Source organism: Carassius auratus, chromosome 46, assembly GCF_003368295.1.
Source record: "Carassius auratus strain Wakin chromosome 46, ASM336829v1, whole genome shotgun sequence".
Taxonomy (NCBI): domain Eukaryota; kingdom Metazoa; phylum Chordata; class Actinopteri; order Cypriniformes; family Cyprinidae; genus Carassius; species Carassius auratus.
The window spans coordinates 8,820,337-8,838,576 of record NC_039288.1 but is presented as its reverse complement, the minus strand read 5'-3'; the positions used below and the strand labels follow the sequence as shown (position 1 = coordinate 8,838,576).

The 18,240-nt window shown below is 36.3% G+C and overlaps 1 protein-coding gene across 1 annotated transcript in view; it reads right to left on the bottom strand.

Annotated features, from left to right (window-relative positions):
• LOC113064079 (neurexin-2-like) overlaps positions 1-18,240 on the bottom strand; it is a 333,624-nt gene that overhangs the window by 158,969 nt on the left and 156,415 nt on the right. Inside the window, exon 19 of the mRNA XM_026234620.1 lies at positions 17,230-17,352. Within this exon, the coding sequence (XP_026090405.1) occupies positions 17,230-17,352 (123 nt within the window). The remainder of the gene's footprint in view (positions 1-17,229; positions 17,353-18,240) is intronic.

Sequence of the window (18,240 nt, the reverse complement as noted above, 5' to 3'; positions counted from 1 at the left end):
CATCCATTGTCATCAACTGAAATAAAATTTTTATAGACTAATTATTTGTCATGTTAGACTAAAATGAATGAATATGACATGACAAACACTACATTTAAACATTCTTAAACAAACAAAAAAACAAGCATAGGAAAAAAGAAAAAGAGAGAGGAGCTAAAACGAGGGGGAGCTCTCTTCTGCTGTGGAACAGATGGATCGAAATTAATTTAATATACGCAACTGGCTCATTTGAGCATGTGATCTGTAATGTGGAAAAAGGGTGATGCCCATAGCCTTCGATAGCCCTTTCTTCATAAATTATCTATATTCATATTTATAGAACAACAGATAAATGGACACAAAGCAGGCATAAAATGAAAGGAAATAAAGCGCACCCACATTACAGCAAGTCACATCTTATTTGGAAAACACAAACATCAATTAAATTCTTCCTGTAGCTCTCTGAGCAAATGGCACATAACCGAGATGTGTCTGGATGGAACTGCCGATGGCATAGCAGAGCTGATGCAACTTTTAACTGCCTGTTCATGCAGTGTTTGGTCTTTGTTTACAACCTCTTCGAGTACGCTGATGTCATATGCCTGCTTATGAACCCTGCAATACAGGGATGAATACAACAAATTATGCTACATCAAACAAATGATGGCAATAATATACTACGCAAAAACATTACATAAACATTGTAAGTCCTGCAGTCAAAATAATGATATTGCCCTTTCGGTTTCCTCTGTCTGCAAAAAGACACTAAAATTAATTCACAGCTAAAGTTTTTTTTGGGGGGCTCATCACGACTCAATTTTCACAATTTTACACTGTTCCTTCATAATGCAAACACGAAATAGCAGCAGCTTCTGAAGGCAGCTCAGAGATCAGCCACGTTACAACATTCTGACAGTCAAAGAGATGTAATGTCACTAAGGGAAAACACCATTTATTTATAGCTTTCACAAAGACGGGAGACATGAGAGGTTAAATTGCTTCCAAAGGCAAATGTAATTATTTGCACTGAATTGTAATTGTGTTGTTTACGAGAACATACAAATATGCAAGCATCTTTAAAGATATCTCAGAAACTCCATGAGAAATCAAATATCAGAATAAAGTTATGGAGCCTATAGATAACCCTTTCAGGAACTGAAAATTCTCTGATTATTTATTAGGCCAGATATATTGAAGAACATTTTCACTGTTTTTGTCCATACAATAAAAGTCAAAACAACATGATCAGACATTGCAAAGAAAACAATATCAAAATCTTATTTTGTGTTTCACGGAATAAAGAAAGCAAAATTTTTATTTTATATCCAATTTTTATTTTTGGTTGCACTCTTAGGATACTTTTGTCCTTTTGATACCTTGATCTCCATTCATTTTCACTTTATAGAAATGAGCAGCATGAACAGTTTGTCCCACAAAAGTCAAACAGGATTTAAACAACATGAGGGCAAGAAAATAAAGACATATTTTATGATGCATTTGGATTCTTTGATTAACAGAAAAAGAAAAACAATATTTGAAATAAAAATGTTCTGGATTTTGTAAATATATGTACTGTTTTTGATCAATTTAATGCATTATTGCAGAATAAAACTTTTTAATTGATATGTTAGTACATAAATACAGATTATTTACACACACACACACACACACACACACACATATATATATATATATAAATACATGGTCAAACACAATTCAAATGACAAGAGGGGGTGCAGAATCGAAAGTAACAAGACAGAATATACATTTTTTAATGATCTGTCCCTTTAAGAGAGAACGTCTTATTTTGTTCAGGAGAAAAACTGTAATCTATCTGATGGCACACACAAGTTTATTGGCAGGAGAAGTTTATTGGCGATGTTTTCAATAAAGGCCACACGGGAAGTATATTTATCTCAATATTTAGTGAACACTTTACCCTTTACACGAGCATGCGGAGGGACCAGAAAAAGTGGGTGGAGTGTGAAGCCTTCAATAGCTATTAATGATAGTGACATTTAATAGAAAGGGAACAAATAGCATGTTTATGCTCGCCTCTTCTTCAGAGGGGGGAGATAAGAAATGAACGAAAGTCCAAAAAAAAAAAAAAAGAGTTTTATAGCTCTTTGGCGTGTCTGCACACAATCTGCAGTTGTTTCACACCAATAAAGCATCTGCTTTACAGAAAATGAATTTTTCTAGGTGAGAAGCACATGCGAGTTGTCTCTTTTTTCTCTCTCTCACAGCTTGCAGGAAAATGCATGCATGGGGGGAAGAGAGAGAACTGAATTAGGGGGCTTGAATTTGCCTGTGTGTTTCTAGGTTAGATAGAGGCACCGTTTGAAATAATAGGCAAAAGGTGGACAATTTTGACAAAAAAAAAAACAAACACTTGAGCTAAAAATGAAAGCCATGTCATTGAACATTTGTTGGTATTTCACTGTAACATATTTTTCAAAAAAAATGGGCAGGGGTGAGCATTCCACAAAATCAGAATGAACATATTGCTCTTGGGCTGCAAATGTGCTCACAATAAAAGCCCTTTGGCAAACATCAGATGCTACGCATCCACTGCTGCTGTGCTGACGTGACGTTTTGGAGGCTTTATCACATTTCCAAAGGTCTGACTTGGTGCCATCAGCAGCAATGTAGTCAATGTGACTCGCACAGGGAGTGGGTCGTTTGGTGTATGCAAGAGTGGGCACGCGTGTGCCTCATTATCATGTTTTGTAGGAGGAAATGATGTGAAGCCAGCAGAGCAGCACATTCGAGAACAGACGCTCACCAGATGACATTGGAGGCTGACTGGTGAATGTCAAGGGTATAGGTGACGTGAAAAAAAACAGCAGTCAAGAAGCAAAAAAAGGCAAAAACTTTGTTACACACTGTCGGTACATTCACTCAGAAAAGATGCACTAAATTGTTAAGAAAGTGACAGCTAAGACATATATAATGTTACTAAAGATTTTTATTGCATACAAATGTTGTTTCTTTTGATCTTTCTATTTATCAAAGAGTCCTGTTTCCACAAAAAGCTTTTAAGCTTTTAAGTTTTCAACATTTATGATTATGACTTAACTATTTTAAAATGATTAAAATAGAAAACAGTTAATTTAAAATTGTAATAATATTTCACAATATTTTTTTATTGACTTTGTACTGAATTAATTGTAATCAATAAATGCATCCTTGTTGAGTACAAGTGCCTTATTAATAATAATAAAATAAAAAAACTAACCCCATACTTTTGAACTGTAATATATGTTAGTATATGCTTGCTTTCCTTCATAAGCAAGAAAAAAAGCAGCTGTTTGTTTGCATAAATTGGTTATTTGATCGCCATTAAAACAAAATACAGGAGGATTTAATAACTTGACAAATTTTAGCAAACAATAATGTCCAAATATTCAAGTAATTAAGGAAGAGATCTCCACAACAGTCACGAAAAAACTATGTGCTGTTCCTCTTTACAAAAACAGCTCCAGTTCAGCAGTATTTTTAGGGTGTCTGGTGTGAATCGCTCTCTTGAGGTCATGCCACAGCATCTCAAATGGGTTGAGGTCAGCAAGCAGTTACAACAAACCCTTGAGCTGAGAGAAAAAAAAAGAAAGAAAGAAAAAAAAGCACCTGATACTAGCCGTCACAAATTCACATATTTTTACTCCATCCAGCACTGTGGATGTTTACAATGCACAGCATGTTTACTTAATACATAAAAATACATAATTGCTTGAATGTTATATAAGCAGAGAGTGTCTATTGTCATAAATTAGTAGAAGGTCAGATCAAAATTAATGACCAATTTATGCAGAAATCCTGGTCAATTTACATACGATTTAATGTAATTGCATGACTGTACAAGGGGGTAAAAAGAAACAGGTTAACATATTACCATTTTTCAAAGGCAGTATATTGTCAAGGTAACTAAATGTTTAAGTAAACATGTTAATTTGCATAGGATTGTTCTAAATTAACACATTAAATAAACTATGAAAATAACACTGAAAATAGATTAGCTGTTTATTTACATTTAATATAAAAAAAAGATACTTTATGAAAAAAATTACAGTCCTTGTTGTGACCTAGAAGCACAACTGATTAGAACATTTTCTAGTTTAATTTTTAGTTTGATAACTACAACCACATTAGCAAAAATAGTCAAATTTGCTTTGACCTACAAATTTTTTTTTATTCATTTGTCTTCTCTTGATTGAGCCAATAAATAATAATAATAAAAACAGCTGGTGATTTGCTAATGAGAAAATAAACACTCTAAGCCAAGGGACAGAATATAAAAAAATTTGACGTACTAGTTTAGCGTGCATATCAGAATAAAGAGAGCGAGGGAGTGGGGGGAAAAGCTAATTAATTCACTCCCTTGGAAAGAGACTGTTACCGCTAACAAATTTCAATCATGAAGGCGAATGAAAAGTCCTCACTCTGAATTCATGAGAAATTGTGCATGTAATTCTACGAATGAACCACGTATGGTGCTCTAACACCTCCAAACTGAGCAGCAGGGAGGCTCAATCTATTAAAAAAAAAAAAAAAAACAGCACAAGCTGATGCAGTGTGTTTTGCCTTTGGAAGTTGATTTATCTGGTGTTGCAGCACTGAATAAACATAGCTATGGGCTGAATAAGAGAGCTACTGACAGAGAGAAAGAGTAAAAACAAGAAAAAAAGGGCAGAAGACCATGTGGGTGGGGGTTGGGGGGGTTTGTGGCCACACCCTCCAAACACCCACGCAAACATAGTTTTTATGACTGATGCCCGCTCATTGCACAGTGATGGAATATTCAATGTTGCATATTCGGCTGTGCACTTTTCTGGCTGCTTTATGTGGCTTTTCCAGCATTGAACAGATGTAAAGGTTTATAATACCTGGAGAAGGATATCCATTAACATTGCCACTCAGCTCAACCGAGTCGCTCAACTGATGGAGACATACAAATAGTCCATGTAATGCTTCACCCAAAATCGAAAATTCTGTCATCATTTACTCACTCTCAAGTTGTTCCAAACTGGTATGAGTTTCTTTCTTCTGTTGAGCACAAAAGATATTTTAAAGAATATTGATAACCAAACAGTTAATGGTAGCCACTGACGTCCATTAGATTTTTTCTGATAGTATGGAAGTCAGTGGCTGCCGTCAACTTTTTGATCATCATCATTCTTCAAAATATGTTCTTATGCAAATAAAATCATAAAGGTGGGAGGTGAATAAATTACGACAGAATTTGAATTTTTGGGTGAACCATTTCTCTAAAAAAATAAAAGGAACTATTGCTGCTAAAGCACTAGTGTAATGTCATAAATTCTTTTGAATTTGACATATAAATCATGAATATCTCATTCTGTCAGAATAAACTATACATTTTGAATGGCTAGCGATAAAAGATTTTGGATTCAGATTGTGTAGGCAGATGTTTGTTTGTTTTCTATGCAATCGGACTTGCGATTTTCACCTGGTGGATGATGAAACATGCAAAAATTCCCCTAAAGAGAAGAGACCTAACCAGTTTTCATTTCTCTCTCAGGCTGCTGACACCAAAAACCGCACATGAAAGTCTCTGTACAAAGCATATGAATATTTAATGTGGTAAACACTGTTGCTCTAGAGTTGAGTTTTATAACCCAGGGTTAGAAGTGGTGCAAACTCTTTTTTTTTTATTACAAGTGTGAAAAACTGCATCAAAGTTTAAAAGCGGCCTTGGCCCAGTGTTGAAAAAGACATAACCCAGGGTTAAATGCAGTATGAAAAGCCCCATAGAGAATTGGGATCTAGCTCAGTTGACTTGGACCAATAAGAAACCAGCTAGACCGACATAGCAATGATAATAATTCAATATATTTAAACAGTGCTTTTTTAGGCACTCAAAGTGCTTTAGATTGTGAGGGGGGATCTCCTCATCCACCATCAGTGTGCAGCATTCACCTGCATGATGAGACGACAGCCATAGTGTGCCAGAACGCCCCCAACACACCAGTTTATTTGGGGAGAGGAGACAGTGATGAATCCAATCAGTAGATATGGGGATTTTTAGAAGGTCATGACGGTCAGAAGCCAATGGACAAATTTGGCCAGGATGCCGAGGTCACACATCTACTGTACTCTTTTCCAAAGACTAGATTGGAATTTAATGACCGCAGAGAGTCTGTGGTTTAATGTCTCATCCGAAGGACAGTGCTTGTTGATAGTATAGTGTCCCCATCACTATATTAAGGACCTACACAGATCACAGGGTGAGCACCCACTTCTGGCCTCACTAGCACCTCTTCCAGCAGCAACCTTGTTTTCCAAGAGGTCTCCCATCCTGGTACTGACCAGGCTCAACCCTGCTAAGCTTCAGCAAGCAACCAGTCCTGGGCTACAGGGTGATAAGGCTGCAAGACGTATGTAATAGAATGTATGTACTATGTACAATGTACTAGAATAGACTCTGAAATCCTTAGCAACTGTATAGCATCGCATTTTGAACAGGAAATGACCATATTTGAACATTTAATATTCTAAAGTCCCAAATGCTGGGTTGTGCCTCCGGAACATTTCAGTCTGTGTGATTTAATGAGGGAGAAATCATCTTCCTACATCAGGCTACTCATGCTCATGACAGGTCGCCCAAAGGTCATTAAAGGCCATGGCAAATGCAGATGCCAAATCTGATAATTGGCGATGCAGGAGTGCTTATGTCAAATACTCCCGTTCAATACAAGGAATTTATACACACACACACACACATACACACAATCATTCTAATATGCTGATTTGCAGCTCAAGAAACATTTATTACAATCAGGGCCACATTAACTATTGGGCTAGGCGGAGCTGAAGTCCCAGGGCCTGAGCATTGAGGAGGCCAGTGATTGACTGTGGAGTAGATTGACGAACATCGCTAGCGTTTTTCTGTAAATTCTTTGTATTACCATTAGAGATTAAAACGTCACATCTGAGTTTGGTTTACCAATCAAATGCAGTTATTATATATTTTACTTTCAAATGAACTGTGCACATAGCCTATCTATCAGGTGATCGCAGCGCCTAATGTCTGCATTCCCCTCTTTTCACTTCATACTGGTGTAATCTAGAAACAGTCATGCAAAGAACAATCTTCGATAAGTAAAAATGTCAACTATTCTAAAAAACATTAAAAAATTGTGTGAGGAAAAAAAAATGTAAACAGCTAGTTTATTTTACTAAAGCTGATGATGGGGTGGGAGTTAGAATATAGTAGCCTGGTATATTCGCTTATGGGTTGAGAAAATCATTTTGCATGTCATGATCCAAGCTTTTCGTTTTAAAATGAAAATTGAATAAAATAAATAAATAAAACGCATTTTAAGCATGGTGGTTTAAAAACGTATTTAACTGTTAGGCACATTAAGCAGTGGGGCATAGCCTAATTCATTTTGGCTAATGCATACGTTAAGATTGTTTCTGATATGCGCAGCGTACACTTACTCATACAGCGGTTGATTAAACAAATTAGCCTATTTTTCTTACCTTGTTTTTAAACGTCCGAATACACATAGTTATGTGTCAAAATGTCTGTCTCCCCGTCAACACAGCCATTCATGTCTTAAATGAACATTAATAGTTAAAAATAAAGCATGTGCACTAGATGACTATTAAGAGATCCTGGCATTATATGATGAGGTTTTAAAGGGATATAGTTCACCCAAAAATGTAAATACTGTCAACATGTACCCAGTTTCAATTTGTTCTGAACCTGTATGAATTTCTTTGTTCTCAACATTAAAGAAGATATTTTGAAGAATATTCGTAACCACCGAAAAGTGTATGGTCCCAGTATACTCCAGTGGTGTTCATACTATGAAATTCATGGGGCGCACAGAAACTTTTTGGTTTCCAGTATTGTACCAAATATATACGTTTGCATTCAACAATAGAAGGAAACTCATACAGGTTTAGAACAACAGCAATATAACTTTAGGTTTGGGTGAACTATTCCTCCAAAGCAGCCTAACAAAGCTGCTGTTGCCATTTGTGTCAATAATGTAAATTAAACACTAGAAAGAAAATCACTCACTTCCCTTGACCGGATTGCTTTTGTAAAATAGTGTATATTGAATTTATACATTGAAGACTATTCAGTCTATTTGTAGTCTATTTTGTACAATATAATATTTATTATTCAGTGCTTTAAGTGTTAGTATGTCAATTTCTTTGTTGTATTGTAATTCATGACTGCTTACTTGTCTTCAGTAAGTTTGTTTTTACATAGGCTATGTTTTTGTGAAATTGGAACTGGTAACTAGAATTATGAATCAAAAACTTTGATTGGATAAAAATCTATTTTAAGCGATATATATAAATCTGAACATTACAGACACTGATTCACCATGTTATATTTGCATTAGAAACATAATAAATTTTTCAGCCTACTAAAGTGCTCCATTACTACCTCTGAACTCTCTGCCGCATAACTAATGTTGTACACAAGCCAAACCTCCTTCAGAAAATCAGGCGTTCTGAAAGGCAGCTCAATACGGGCCTTCGGATGTTTTCAGACACTCTGTGTAATTACTCGCCTTCTGGCACAAACTGTGAAGAAATAAATAAATGAAAGCAGTTGGACTTTAGTACTCTGTATATAAAAATCATTCGTTCGGTTGTCGCTCAGTCTGCTTTTTGCTTTTGCAAACAGGATAATGATTGGTCTTGTTTGCTAGCTCTTATTTTTTGTGTGTGTGTGGTACAGAAAAAAGCTTCTGTTTTTAATGTGTGGCATGTCAGACTGATCTTTCTTCCATTTTACACAAACCTAAACAAAAACGAACTTTTTTTTGTGGCTGCGCATGCCACTTTGAAAATATAAAATATCACCTGAAGCATTCCTGCAATTTTTTTTTTTCAGAAATAACTTTATAGCAGTGTTACACACACAGGAGCGCAAGACTTTTCTACAGTAGATTTCTAATATTTACAGAAGTAAAATAATAATGCATATAAAAAAATAAACTCACAGATTTTTGATGCCGTCTCCAACCCTTTCACTAAAGGAATTATGCAAATAAGGTAGCTGCAATCTGGTGAACTTCACTGGGCCTAAACAGCATCACTCCACCACTCTGATCCAGACTCTTGAATCTTCAAAATGTCAAAAAATGCACTTGTCTACACAGCTTGGGTGAATATTTGGTGAGTTATAACACCTTTCTCCATCATTCGATGAGCTACTGCTGCCAAGATCAATAGAAATCAAACAATATGTCTAGTAAAACAATTTTATAGGCAATAAAATAGACGGTTTTTTCACAGGTGTAAAAGCACAACACCAACTGCAGAGTGATCCTATGATCCTAAGTCACACAGAAAGGATGCATGGAAAGAATAATCATTTCAGAATTTCAGCGCATTTAACACCTGCTTAAACATGATTGTGGGTGGTTAGTGACTAAAGAATTTGGTGCCGATCCGGGCCAGTTGTCTTTGTGGTGGTATGAAAGTAGAACTACAGTAGATTTGGTGACAGTGTGACACTGTAGTTAACATGGGAACGGACATTATGAAGGATGATGTGATCACCCTCACATTACAAACAACACACAACAAACACTGACAATGTATCATATGAGTAGTACTGACATATATATATATATATATATATATATTAGTAATATTCATTTTAAAATAAAATGTTTATATGTATTCATTCAGTATTATTAATAACAAAATATTGTTATAAATTATATAATCCTATCCCATCCTAGATTTTAGGGTCAGTACAAGTTTGACAATAAAACTAAATGCTCTGGCCCTTGGTTTAAATTATTATACTATTATTATACACATTTTTTATTTTATTTTTTTCTGTTGTTTTGCTTCTTGTTGTCACCTGTTGCTGTTGTACAAGCAGGATGTGGCGGTTAGTCTGTGTGAAAATTGTCCCGCCCCTGCTTCCATGTGATTGGATGGCTGACTAAAAAAATGACAGTGATGAGTGTTTTACACTTACACTTTTTTTCATGACTTTAATATAAAGATTTTTTCACTGAAATGAAATTCTGTTTTAAAATGTTTCACGTATAGATGACAACTTTGTCAAAATGATCCCTGTTTGAACGGATCACCCAAAATGAATAAAAATGCTGAATTATGCATGCCAGGCCAGTAGATGGAAACACCACTTTGTTAGGCACATATGTATAAACGTAGAGTATGTGCACATACGTAATATGCATGTGCATGATGCCACTGTTTTTCAAATTCCCGTTTGTGTACATAATACCTCTTAATAATCGTTGTCAAAAACGTAGAATTAATGCAACCTCTTTCATGTTTGCATTTACTGGCCCCCAAAATGCTGTTCTTCTGTAAATGAATGGCCAAAATGCATAAAAAGTTTTTTGTTTAGTTGAAAATGGTATTGTGTAAATGCCATATGTTTGAGTATACAGTATTGTTCAAAATAATAGCAGTACAATGTGACTAACCAGAATAATCAAGGTTTTTAGTATATTTTTTATTGCTACGTGGCAAACAAGTTACCAGTAGGTTCAGTAGATTCTCAGAAAACAAACAAGACCCAGCATTCATGATATGCACGCTCTTAAGGCTGTGCAATTGGGCAATTAGTTGAAAGGGGTGTGTTCAAAAAAATAGCAGTGTCTACCTTTGACTGTACAAACTCAAAACTATTTTGTACAAACATTTTTTTTTTCTGGGATTTAGCAATCCTGTGAATCACTAAACTAATATTTAGTTGTATGACCACAGTTTTTTAAAACTGCTTGACATCTGTGTGGCATGGAGTCAACCAACTTGTGGCACCTCTCAGCTGTTATTCCACTCCATGATTCTTTAACAACATTCCACAATTCATTCACATTTCTTGGTTTTGCTTCAGAAACAGCATTTTTGATATCACCCCACAAGTTCTCAATTGGATTAAGGTCTGGAGATTGGGCTGGCCACTCCATAACATTAATTTTGTTGGTTTGGAACCAAGACTTTGCCCGTTTACTAGTGTGTTTTGGGTCATTGTCTTGTTGAAATAACCATTTCAAGGGCATGTCCTCTTCAGCATAGGGCAACATGACCTCTTCAAGTATTTTAACATATGCAAACTGATCCATGATCCCTGGTATGCGATAAATAGGCCCAACACCATAGTAGGAGAAACATGCCCATATCATGATGCTTGCACCTCCATGCTTCACTGTCTTCACGGTGTACTGTGGCTTGAATTCAGAGTTTGGGGGTCGTCTCACAAACTGCCTGTGGCCCTTGGACCCAAAAAGAACAATTTTACTCTCATCAGTCCACAAAATGTTCCTCCATTTCTCTTTAGGCCAGTTGATGTGTTCTTTGGCAAATTGTAACCTCTTCTGCACATGCCTTTTTTTTAACAGAGGGACTTTGCGGGGGATTCTTGAAAATAGATTAGCTTCACACAGACGTCTTCTAACTGTCACAGTACTTACAGGTAACTCCAGACTGTCTTTGATCATCCTGGAGGTGATCATTGGCTGAGCCTTTGCCATTCTGGTTATTCTTCTATCCATTTTGATGGTTGTCTTCCGTTTTCTTCCACGTCTCTCTGGTTTTGCTCTCCATTTTAAGGCATTGGAGATCATTTTAGCTGAACAGCCTATCATTTTTTGCACCTCTTTATAGGTTTTCCCCTCTCTAATCAACTTTTTAATCAAAGTACGCTGTTCTTCTGAACAATGTCTTGAACGACCCATTTTCCTCAGCTTTCAAATGCATGTTCAACAAGTGTTGGCTTCATCCTTAAATAGGGGCCACTTGATTCACACCTGTTTCTTCACAAAATTGATGACCTCAGTGATTGAATGCCACACTGCTATTTTTTTGAACACACCCCTTTCAACTAATTCAACTAATTGCCCAATTACACAGCCTTAAGAGCGTGCATATCATGAATGCTGGGTCTCATTTGTTTTCTGAGAATCTACTGAACCTACTGGTAACTTGTTTGCCACGTAGCAATAAAAAAATATACGAAAAACCTTGAATATTCTGGTTAGTCACATTGTACTGCTATTATTTTGAACAATACTGTATATCCTACTGTGATGCGGTTTCAATTCCATATTTCCTTCAGTGTGTACGTCTCAATCAATGCCAGCGAACTAAAAGCAGGAGAATAAGTTGCGACGAGCTGTTGGAAACCCACCTTAAATTCGTCCTAATTCTGTCAGCATTTACTCTCCCGTGTCACTGACTGTCTGACATCCTCCAAAAGCGGCAGCCAGAACAGGGTGACGTCTCAGTCTGTGGTTGTCTAAACGATGTGGAAGTGCGTTTAGATGGAGGCCGCTGATTACGATTCCACCTCGGATTCTTTCGTGTTGACATTTCACCACAGAGCACGTCCTTCTCCCCTCCAATTACTCCATCCCTTCCCGCTTCTGGACAGGGGGGTGACCTTTCAATCTCCTCTAAATATATTTTTATATGGTGTGTCTGTTTTAAGGCCTGGCAGGACCTGCTATACAATTAGAAGACATTCACGCTTTGATTGCTCTCTAATAAAGCGATCGGGAGTCGGACTGGCAGCCAGCACCTAAGGGCCTGCCACCATGTCACGCTGAGGGAGTGGCTGCCAGGACTGCAGGCAAGTGGCTGTTAAAGTCTGGACACTAGTGGAAGCATGGGCCGCACTGAGAGAATGAGATCATGTAGAATGAGAAAAGTAACGGTCAAACACATGACTTACAGTCCATTTTCCTTCTTGGAAAACAATCCAAATTTATTCCACTCACTCAAAACCTAGCGAGATGGCTTTGTTTCCAGATGTCAATGCAGAACTCAAGACACCTTAGATCAGTGCTCTGGTTAAAGACATCATTCATTCACATCAGCTCGAGTCTTGCAGCTCAACACACTCTACAGGCGCAAGCAGCTAAAAATCCTTACACGACAAAAGTATTTACACTTAAAGCACGAACTCGTAAAGCACAGGTCAGAAAGATGTTCATCATTCATGAAACCATATTAAATATTAAACAAGAGAAATGGCGCCTGTCAATCATTTGCTTGAAACATTGCAGACATATTTATTGGATTTTTTTTCCCTGGTCAGGTCTCTTTTGGTGACCCATACATGTCAATTCCATATACTGTTCCCTACCAAAGCATGTTCTAATGGTAAAAACCTCCACTCCATACACAGAACCTTCGAGCAGGAATCTGAGGTTTGCATGGATCAACTGACCCTGGTAACCTACTAGCTTTCAGAAAATTCAGTATGAAGGATTCATCTGTAAGATGACACCAAGCACTTTAAATTGTTCTCCTTCAACGTAACACAAGAGAGAACACAGCCACTTAAAATACCAATAAATAAATACAATAAATAAAAAGAGAGTATCAGTGTAATCAATCACCAGTAATCTAATATATATATCTTACAGATAAAATGAGAAAACTGTTGTAACTTACTGATCTAAGATATTTTAAAAAAAGCATAAAATAACTGCTGACTTATTCTGACAAAAAGCTGAATTTTTATTTTTTGTAGTCTCTATTTTAATAATTGTATTAATATTAACTGAATATTTTGAATATATATTTGTATTTTCTTTTATTTTACAAACACAAGTTTTTCAAGTCTAATTTGTGTGTGTGTGTGTGTGTGTGTGTGTGTGTGTGTGTGTGTGCGTGTGTGTGTGAAACATTTCCGGAAAAAAAAAACGGATTTCTAAAATATCTTAAAAGGCATAAAATAACTGCTGAACGTGCATTTTTCACTTAAAAGTATGATTGTTTAAAAATAATATATTTGAATATTTTTTTATATTATTCACCAAATGTTTTAAGAATCTATTTACTTTATTTATTACATGCCATAAATTACATTCTCACTAAAATTTTATTCTATAACAAAATCCAAATGATGCAGCTTTGTTTACTTTCAAGTTTTGATTACATTTTGATTCTCAAATGTAAATGTCCATACTAAATACATATATACTGGACACACTAAAGTGTATTGTACACTGTTCAAAAGTCAGATCAGATCAGAGGTCAGCATTTTTTGTTGTTGTTAAAGAAATAACTATTTTTATTTATCAAGGACACATTCAATTGATGAAAAGGGACAATAAATACATTTATAATTTTACAACACACACACACACACACACACACACACACACACAAATACTTTTCAACAAGTCACTTATTTCCTTTATGTGTACACATTTTTCAAGTAGAAAAAAAACAAAGTGCATCTCTAAAACGAAAGAGCTTTATTTAATGTTTTGCTCCCCCACCACCTCCAAAAAAAATAAAATAAATAAAGATTACTCCTGTAAGGAAATGTAGCCCATTTTATGTGCGGGGCACGACTATGTAAAATGTAAGTTTGGCTGAGCTGATGCTTGCAGAGAAAGGTGAGAGTAGAGTCCAAAGCTGCAAGGCAAAACATCAGACATGAAAGTGCGGCATCTATTTAATTTAATGGTCACTGCTGGAGGCTCTGATGTAAGGTACAGAGGGATGAAGTGAATCCTGAATGAACAAGGGAAGTAGGAAAGAGCAATCTCTTAAGACTCACAGGGACCGGCCTGCTGTGTCCTTGGACAGGGCTCAGGACGGGTAACAACATTACAAGCCATCTAATTAGACCTCAGGTGATGGATGTGTCTGTTCATAGGAAATCAAAGTATGAAACATAGATACATCCACTTGAATACGCTGTTCTACAACACGAGACACATGCAATACAACCCGGGATATTCCGACGGGATTTGCATGACATTCGACGTGTATGCGGAAGAAGTCTGGGAGGGATCGGATGGCTGTCTGCGGCTCTCACATTTCCTGTTACTAAAAGCAAGCGTGCGAATAAAGGCGTCTGGAAGTCGCTGAAAATGTGCGAGATGTCACACAAGCAGAAGGTGTAATTTGTGCTAATGATATTCCTAAATAATCGACGCTAATTACAGAGGTCAACCAAAATTATTCTCTCCATATGTCTGCTGTCTGGAAAAAAAATGCATGGGCAAGTTCTCTGTGTTGTAGGTGACAAGGTAAAAAGCTGACTGACTGCCTTTGTCCCACTATTTGAGGAAGGGAATGAGTCATGCTTTAGTGAAGCTGCTCCAGCTCTGTAGCCGCCCAATGGATTTTGTGTTGCTCGTGTGAAAAAGACTTTTGCGGGATTGTTTTTCTCTTCACACCTGCAGCCTGTTCCATAGTCTTTCATGTGGACGAGGATGAACAGGTGTGCCACTGCTGCTTTATAGGTATAAAAGAGGTGTAGTTAAATCTAATCATCTGTTAATGTACCAAAAAGCACAAACGCTTGCATGAAAACTCCCTTTCTATGGAAAGCCGATCTAATGACGAGGAATAAAAAGCATGAATTATGTTTAAATCAGGACATGCCTTGTATTTTCTCAGTTTAAACCACCTTTCAAGAAAGAATAATTGTGTTTATTGATTTATGTCTATGTAGGTGTATGGAGTACTAGCAGTCAGACTAAATCACATTAAAATCACCTTATCCCACACTAAAGTGCTCAGAAATCCCTTGACCGTTAAATACTGGTCTCCTCTTTCTATTCTGCCAACTGTTTGTAGTTTATATATATATATATATATATATATATATATATATATATATATATATAATAATAAGATTAATCATGTTTATTAATCTCTTTTAGCTAGTGTGTGTGAATGTAGAACAGCCTTCATGTTTCTATGACACTAGCAGCTAATAATAATTTTTTATTCCTCTACCTGAGCATGAGAATGTACAGTGCTCTTCAAAATGTACATTATGTATATACAAGATCATTTCAAGTCATTTTCACCTTTATAAAGGAGATGGTGTTGCAGGTATAGGGTGCTGTGACACAATTGTCTGAAGTGTTAATCGAGTGAGCGGTGCAGAAGTTGTTTTGTACTCACAGATCTGCTGCATCAACAAACTCCACAGCTTCATATTTCATGCATAATACATTTGGCGAATGTTTACATATGCTGCTTGTACACTGGTCACTTCTGGTACTGATAAATAAGCAAAGTAAATAATTGATGCCTTATTCACATCGATTCTTCATACAGTGGATTCTCATTGGCTGACAAGACTAAAGGTGATATAAAACATGAAACTAGAGAAATTAAACCTGTACATTATTAGCTTCATTTCCAATCAGGATTCAACAAACTTTCTACACCAGCCAACAGTGGGTCAATTAAGAAAATTATATGTTTATATGACCATTTTTAGTTAATCTAATCTAATCTAATCTAATCTAATCTAATCTAATCTAATATAATATAATATAATATAATATAATATAATATAATATAATATAATATAATATAATATAATATAATATAATATAAACCATGTTGCAGTTCCTAATGAAGTTACAATTTTATTTAGATGCAAATGGCGTTTGGTGAATGTTAATTTTGGACCCTGTTCCCAATATATGGTCGTTCCACCCAAGGGAAATATGAGACAGAATTAATGTTACTAATTTAAAGTTGAATCAATGTGTATAACACAAATAATACACTCCATATTTTCCAGAACTGATAAGTGCAAATGCATAATCTTATCAAAAGCAGACATGATGTGTGTATTTCCATTGTTCCATGTATCAGTTCTAAAACTACATTATAGAAACTTTGCAAATGAATTGAACTATATTAAACAGCTTATTTAAATCTCCCCAGGTGTTTAATGAAGATGATGTTTAAAACAACCCAACACTGTTATCTGCTCTTTTTTTAACGTTTAGAGGAGCTAACCCTATTTATCTTCATTTAGCTCATTAGGCCAGTCTCCAGAGCATTATTGTCAAAAATATGGAGATGTTAAAGCAAACACAATCTGCTTTGTGCACAGGGCCAGTTTCTGTTTGCAAGCAAAGCACAGTAGGATTTTTTTTATTCTACATCATCGCAGACATTAAATCCCACGGTTCCACCTCCAAGCCTGTGGGTAATTAAACATTTTAAATGCAACCCAAATTGCATATCTTTCTGCCTTCGGTTCAGGGGTCACTTGAACCATTACTAGCTCTTCATGAACATTATCTTGCGGTCCTCAGTAATTAGAGTGTTCTGCCTTATCTGCACATTAAAAAGACTGCATTGCAGCGCACCATCGTTTAGTACTTCAAACACACAGCTCAAGAGATTATCAAAGGAGAAGCCTTGAACAGCTTATTAATGTGGCCAAACAAACCTCTTTAATAAAGTGGTTTAATCCCTACTAAAGAGCAAAGCGCTACTCACGGTCACTGCAGAGGGGACCTCCGTATGTCGTCATGGTGCAGTCGCAGGTAAACCCCTCCCACTGCTGCAGACACACGCCCTGATTGGAGCAGGAGTCCTCGGTGCAGGTTGTGCCAGGGCCGGCTGAAACCAATTATAATCACCATAAATCACATATACTATCATCATGTCCATACTGACACAAGTGTCTAAGCTCAGAACCTCACAATGGTACGGTGTACATTTTAGATGACTTTTTGTCCGAGTCCGTTTCGTCTATTGACTTTTTGTCCGAGTCCGTTTCGTCTATTGACTTTTTGTCCGAGTCCATTTCGTCTGATGCCTTTTTGTCCGAGTCCGTTTCGTCTGATGCCTTTTTGTCCGAGTCAGTTTCGTCTGACGCCTTTTTGTCCGAGTCCGTTTCGTCTGATGCCTTTTTGTCCGAGTCCGTTTCGTCTGATGACTTTTTGTCCGAGTCAGTTCCGTCTGATGCCTTTTTGTCCGAGTCCGTTTCGTCTGATGCCTTTTTGTCCGAGTCAGTTTCGTCTGACGCCTTTTTGTCCGAGTCCGTTTCGTCTGATGCCTTTTTGTCCGAGTCCGTTTCGTCTGATGACTTTTTGTCCGAGTCAGTTTCATCTGATGACTTTTTGTCCGAGTCCGTTTCGTCTGATGCCTAATGTTAATTGTATGAGACCTGAGACCTGACACCTGACGTTGTTTTTCCTGAGACCTGAAGCTTTTCAGTCTGAGGCATGACGCCTTTTCATTTAATGACTGAGGTCTGATGATGTCCTAAAATGTATATATATATACTGTACATAATAAATAAACAAATATTATACATATTATACATTATGCATTATAAAAAAGTCCAAGGTTTTTCACATTTGGACATTATAATTAATAATAATAATAATAATAAAGATAACTTAATAGATAGATAAAAGATAAATAATAATAACAGTAGACTTTTTTTTTTTACAGAACCTGTTTTTATTTTTATTTTATTATTATTATTTTTTTATTAACTAA